Below are 7,060 nucleotides of genomic sequence, written 5' to 3' on the forward strand. Positions count from 1 at the left end.
ACTTTGGTAACAGGGACTTTACACTCAATGACCTGACTTTTTGGCTCCTTTTAAATATGACTGGCTATAGTTATTGACTTCTGAGAAATTTGAGAGCCCACAGAAAAAAGTAAAGGATAAGCCATCTGGTCTCCAATAATTAGGTTAATTTGTCACCAAATTTAGAGGCTGCAAGGTTTGGAAATATTCCAGGGGAAGCTGTTTTATTTTCTTACTTGTTAAGCTTCATTGACCAAAAGGAATGCCAATCCCCAGAAGTAAATAAAAGGACCTGGGTTCTACTATTCCTGACCACTCACTTCTCTACCGGGCATTCAACCATGAGACTCCACTCACTGATTTCTCTTCTCCTCCTCTCTTTGACTATAATACCAAAAGGTAAGATGGTGAGTAACTGTAGAGGTAGGTTTTTTAGGAGATCCACTGGGATGCTCAATTATACTGTGGCCATCTTAACCACAGCCTCAGGGATGCAGAAGTCCAACACAGTCACCTCCCTTACAAATGATGAGGCCAAACTTGAGAAGCAGGACAAGCATTTCCATCAATGGAAAATTAGTTCCAGAATCTCCATGATTAGAAAAGGGGGCCCAAATAGAGGTAGAAATAGAGAAGTTTTGACATATGACTTAAAGCTAAATAAGCATACAAATCAAGAAGAACCCCCCCTCTAGAACCCCAGTCTCCAAAATGAGAGTGAAAATGGCAGCTGCTGAGTCAGATTTGGTTAGTAAGTAGATGTGATGTGGCGTCTACTGGTGAGGAATATTTCTTAGGGGTAGATGTCAGGTGCATAAAACAGAGCTCAACAAAAAAATAACTGTGTGTTCCAAGTTATTAAAAACCAGTAGGGAACATGGGAATTTGGAAAAACTGTAAACAGTGGAATGGTGCTTCAAAGGCAAAATTTTAAGCATAAAGTAAAATATGAAGGAAGCATGCTAACCATCTGAGTTACATCCTTAGCACGCATGATTAAGAAATTTGAATGTTAAAGTGTCAACTCAAAGGAAAAAGGGAATGTGGTCATTTTAAGGCAGGTTAATTCAGTTCCCTGTAAAAACTGAGAAGACTGTGTTTGCTGTTAATGATAGGTGGTTCACATCCCTCTTAACAGCATCTGTTCTCATGGGACTAGCTTAAGTCTAGGTAACTCTACCCTTCCTTCATTCATCTATAAGGAATACAATTCAAGTTACTCACTCACTTGATCTTGGCCTAATCTATGGGATATCATGGGATCTCCCTGATGTATAGCTATTCCTTCTTTTCTTTTCTTTTCTTTCTTTCTTTCTTTTTTTTTGAGGGCCACACCTGCAGCATATGAAAGTTCCCAGGCTAGGGGTGGAATCAGAGCTGCAGCTGCCAGCATCAGCAACACCAGATGTGAGTCTAGTCCACAACCTACACCTTAGCTTGTAGCAATGCCAGATCCTTAACCCACTGAGTGAGGCCAGGGATCAAACCCTAGTCCTCATGGATGCTAGTCAGGTTCATTACCACTGAGCCACAACAGAACTCCTAGCTGTCTCTTTTTGAAGGAGTTCATGTCATTCTCTTTTGGCTCTCAATTCTGCTGGAAGACACAGCCCTAAGTGGAGATAATCATCTTTTGAAGTAAACACATGTAATGAAGCCTGAGAAACCACCAGTAACTGTGTCCAAAGAGATCAAGGGTATCAATACCAAGAATGAGGAATTAGGAGTTCAAAATTCCTAACTTTTCGATCAGGTAATTTCTGTGATCCAAAGATAAATAAGTCTAATCTAGCTCTATGTGTATTCTAGTAAGCCAAAATCATGTTTAGATTTGAAAAATGTGTACTATCCCAAATCTCTGTCATCTTCTGGATGAGGCCCCTTCTACAGTATCCCCAAAGACGTTCCCATTTTAGGCACCATGATTCAGACTCCTTGAAAGTCAGAAACCAAAGTGTAAGACCAAAACAGCAAAGAGGGTGAGAAAAGTGCATCTTTGAAGGTATGAAGAACTTGTGATTCACAGGCAGAAACCACCAAAGTCCAGGATGATAGATGTGGGGAAGGTAGACAGGATGCACAACAAACTCTACTTTAATACTGATCTGGAGGATGAATCTGGGGTACACCATGTTAACAAAATAAGCCAGTCAAATAAGGTGAAGATGGCATGATCCCACTTACCTGAGGTCTCTAAAACAGTCAAACTCATAGACACATAGAGTAGAAGAGCACTTTCCAGGGGCTGGGAGAAGGGACAAATAGGGAGTTGTTCAATGGCCTTAAAGTTTCACCTTATACAAGATGAATAATTCTAGAACTCTGCTGTGCAGCCTCAGCCTTCTGGATAACAGTAGTGCATTGTGAACTTAGACATTTCAGAGGGAAGATCTCATGTTTAGTGTTCTCACCACAATAAAAAAGAAGAGCATAGGTGAAGAGCAGAAGGTTATTTGGGGTTGGTAGCAGAATTAGTGACATTCCAAGGCCCCCAAATACAATGAGAACCCTTCAGAGGCATGCCTTTCAAGAGATGACAACTTCTTTCTCCAGATCAGCCCTCCTTTGTTTCTCTCAAATCAGTTCTGCCAAGAGGATGGATTAAACAAATATCCTATAATTCTGCATGGGAGGGAATAACTTTCAATGGCCACATATTTTGTGAGGAGAGGATACTGAAGTCACATGGAAGGTCATTACACCTTACTTTTGCATATTGAGATGTTCATGGATGCATAATTAAATGACCTCTTCAGTCAAAGAAAAGGAATTTCTGTGTTGGTCAGGCTGGATGGGCCCCTTAGGACCTGATTGTTAACTGACATGTTGTTTGAGCAATTTAATCTATAATAATTATCACATTCCTCAAAATCCTGATTTTGGTCCCTGTTGTTACCTGGGAATTGAGAATCTACCAGCTATCTGGAATCAATCTGATAACCTTAGAAATTTTGTAAATACTAAATAACTTTTCTTTCACAAAATTTCTTTTGAGGGAGAATTGAGTGGGTGGGTTATGAATTTTATTAGAGACATTTACCAAAAAAAATCAGATTTAAAAAAAATCATTGTTGTTATGAAGGAAATTTATCCAAAGAAATGACATGATCCAAAGAAGAAAATCTGGTTTATCAACCTGCAGTCTAATGAATGTTAATGATCACTCCTTGAATATATATATTTTCAAGACCTGTCTTTATATGTCTCTGAGAAAAAAAAGAATGCATAGTATCCTTGAATAGACTGAAAAAGTTAGTTAGATAGATAGATAGATATGCTTGAGAGTATGGGGATAAAGAGGTTAGAATGACATACTCTTAAACTTATTCATTAGCCCCCTGAGAATTAAGGAAATTATCATATTCATCTTATTCTGACTTTGGGGAATAACATCATGTTCAAGCAGACCACCTTAAACAGAAGCAGAAGAAAGCTTGAGCTCTACATCGCCTCGGGAAAATAGAACTGTCACTCTGGGAGTTCCCATTGTGGTTCAGTGGTAACAAACCCAACTAGTACCCATGAGGACAAGGGTTTGATCCCTGGCCTCATTCAGTGGGTTAAAAATCCATGGTGTAGTTCACAGACATGGCTCAGATCTGGTGTTGCTGTTTCTCGGTTGACAAAGTCCCAAGAAGAGCCTACCCATCCAAACCCTGTCTATCACCACCAAAAGAGACAGAAAAGCTAAAAACTCAGTAAGTCCTAATGCTGAGAAAATCACATTCTTTTCAAGATTAGATGAATGTTCCACTATACGGTCTTCTATTTTACTGTGATGCTAGATTTTCCTCCTTTTAGCTGTAAACATTCATGTTGTGATACAATCTCAAGGGCGCACCTAAATTTTGTTTATTTTCCCAACAGCAATTATTAAACATGTATGCTTTCTCTCACTGCATGTGATATAACCATTATAACATGTGCCTATCCTATAAGAGTCTAAAGTCTATTACAGAGTCATTTCTTTGATAACTTTTTTTTTTTTGTCTTTTTGACATTTCTGGGGCTGCTTCCTGCGGCATACGGAGGTTCCCAGGCTAGGGGTCGAATCAGAGCTGTAGCCACCAGCCTACGCCAGAGCCACAGCCATGCGGGATCCGAGCCACATCTGCAACCTACACCACAGCTCACAGCAACGCCAGATCCTTATCCCATGGTGCGAGGCCAGGGATCGAACCAGCAACCTCATGGTTCCTAGTCAGATTCGTTAACCACTAAGCCACGATGGGAACTCCAATAGCTCTTTATTATGTCAGTAAGTCTAAAAAATAAATTCCCATATTTAGGAAGAAATGTTTCTTCCTGGTGAACCAGGTAACTTTAATATTATTTTTTTTTTTTACTTGAACTAGTGCTTGGGCATGAAGATATGTCACAGTCATGGTTGGAAGGGAGAGGATAACTCTTCGGCTTCCTACTCAGATAATACCTCCTTAACTTCAGCCTCATATTTAGCAGAGAGTGCCTCACTTGTAGAATAAACTGTTGTGGTCCTTTTGATTCAAGCAAGAGGCATCTTCCAAGTACAGAGAATGCTGCTATCCTAGTCCAGATACTGTATCAGGAAACTGAACTTTCAGCACAGTGGGTGACAAGGTTGCCTGCCAGGGACAGGTTAAGTCTCTTGGCTTTGGCTGTGGCTCCACACACTCCAACTTGCATTGCGTGGGATATGTCTAAGTTCATGTCCAGAGACCTCCTTGAGACCACACTCTGCCTCGCCCTATGTCTTGCCCAAGCCTAAAAACCCTTGATTCAAGCTTCACTGGAAAACCAGAAAATCTCACCAACTGTTACACTAAGTGCATGGATGAGGCAATGGGCAAGAGACTAAGAGTTGGCAATAGGACTGCTGCACCACTGGGCATGACACCTGCACTAGGCGAAGATCAGGCAGTTGAGCTAGATCCTCATGGAGCTGTCTCCTGAGGCCATCAGCTCTGTCCCTGAAAGACAGACACTTCATCTTCCAGAAGTGGCAAAGCAGAGGTAGCACAAGATGCATTCTAAACTTTCCATGCTGCCATTCTCTGGGTGCACAGAGACCTTGAGTCTCTGGATGCTTGGCCTGAGAGCAGTGTGTACCACCAGGGTGTACCAGGATAGACCTTCCAGCAAGTGGAGAACACAGTCTCTTGTACTTGAAATTTCAGGTTCTGAAAATTCAGGTACAGGAGGCTTCACAGGTTTGTATAGCCATGGCTTGTTTTCAACAGAATAGAGAGACAATAATGAGAGCCCGGTTTATGTACCAAAAAAAAAAAAAAAAGATTCAGAGCCCCCAAAGTGGTCAAACTATCACTCTAAACTATCAGGTCTAGTCAGTTGGGGTTAGAATATTACTGGATAATAAAGACAAACAGATATACAAGTGAGTTAATAGGATGGTTCAGGAACTAACTCCTATTAATGACCATGAACAGAAGTGTCCCTGTTGTGTAATATCCACCATGATCCCCAGGGGGAAAAAAAGACACTTGGTTGTGCTGGAAAAGTCAGAGAAAGTTCACTGAGTCTCAAGGGAACTGTATGGAGACACATATTCATTATGCGCTATTCAGCAACCAAATGAATTAAGAAAACATATGAGTATATTTAAGGAAAAATGCTTTTCCACTCTGAGAGAGATCCTCTCCAGGTATCTGCATATAAGGGGCATTGAACAACATATAAAATGTGATTCCTGCATAGTCTTGAGATGGGGGAATTAGGTAAAATGGAATCTGAAGGATGGATAGACTTTGCAGAAAAGGAGACGAAGAGGAGTGCAGATGCTCTAAGGATAAGGATGCTGTAAACACGGATGGGGAGGTGAGCACAGGTGAGGAGGTAAAAGGATGGATACTTTCTTTGAAATAGCCTTTCTTAGTTGAGGTGTTATTGGCATTTGGGTCAGGACAATTCACAAGGTGGGAAATTTAATCCACTAATTTCAAGGACATCTCCCCAGTCATGGGGAAAAGAGATCGCCCCACGCATTTCAACATGTACTGCCCCCTGATATAAAGACAACTCTCTACAAGCATCTAGAAATTAGCCTGCCCTCTCTAAGATGTGCACAGTCCCACACTCTTATGCGTTTCCCAAAAGTCATTTCTTTTGCCTAAATGTTCCTTTCCCATAGCGAATATCATTTATCCTACCTCAAGGGCATTCTTCTGTCCATTTATTGTCTTATGTTCATTACCAGTGATTTGAGGGTGAATTAACAATGTCAAATCTCTTTCTGTTCAGCAAGGACTGGCCTTATTCCGGGACAAAAACAATGTATTCTTTTGAAAGGGGTGTGTAAGGACCATGCATGCATCGGCACAGAGGACACCATTGGTATATGTAATGAAGAAAAAAAATGTTGTAGGAAGTGGTGGATATTAAATCCCTATCCAACACCCGTTCCCAAGTCAAAATCTCCCTGATGAGAGCAAACTGTAAGCCACTGGAACTCAAGAACACATGGATGGATTGCATAGACTCCTGTCTGACCCAGAACTTCAAAATCCAGGACAGATGATGCAGACTCCTTTTAAACTTGTTTTTCTCCCTTGACTGGAAATAAATGCACTAATTCTGCATGTATTTATCCCTGGGATGTCTTCTTGATGCACATGCATGCCTCTTTAAGAAGCACATGACTAAACTAAATAACAACGGACTCTCATACTCTAAGGGTATTTAATAAAAATTACATGACCTTCTCTAAAAAGATAAAGGTAAAATGTTCACATGTGAAAAAAATAATAAGGGAATAAAATAGCAGTAGGTAGTGTTTGATTATGTAAATGAGTGTATCAACCTTCTTCCTCCTCTGACTCTGAATGAAATTCATTTTCATTATATGAGACACCTACTTGGGTGACATGGATTAAGGTCTGTTCATCATGTGGTCCTGCTAACATTGCACTTGAGCACTAGACTAACTCCCCACGCAGTCCTACCATTCCCAGCCCCGGCTGACTCCCTTCTCTTCACCAGGCCCTGGAGGAGGGAAATGCAAGAGCTGCTTCCTGCTGGGAGCTTCACTGGTAGAAGGCAGAGAGCTGAGAACTCAGTGTGCCCCAGAGTTCTTTCCAAATTTACC

General features: G+C 41.0%; 1 protein-coding gene across 1 annotated transcript; it reads left to right on the forward strand.

The window, feature by feature from the left end:
* The first annotated feature begins 295 nt into the window (after positions 1 to 295).
* LOC110257049 (beta-defensin 130B-like) lies at positions 296 to 6,554 on the forward strand. The gene is made up of 2 exons (XM_021075542.2): positions 296 to 378; positions 6,217 to 6,554. The coding sequence occupies exons 1-2, from the start codon at positions 321 to 323 to the stop codon at positions 6,396 to 6,398; spliced, it is 240 nt and encodes a 79-aa protein (XP_020931201.1). The 5' UTR covers positions 296 to 320; the 3' UTR covers positions 6,399 to 6,554.
* The last annotated feature ends 506 nt before the right edge of the window (positions 6,555 to 7,060 follow it).

This window comes from Sus scrofa, chromosome 15 (assembly GCF_054392235.1).
Source record: "Sus scrofa isolate SSC_HxYL_T2T_F1_AM1 chromosome 15, Sscrofa_HxYL_maternal_Yorkshire_Landrace_v2.0, whole genome shotgun sequence".
Lineage (NCBI taxonomy): Eukaryota > Metazoa > Chordata > Mammalia > Artiodactyla > Suidae > Sus > Sus scrofa.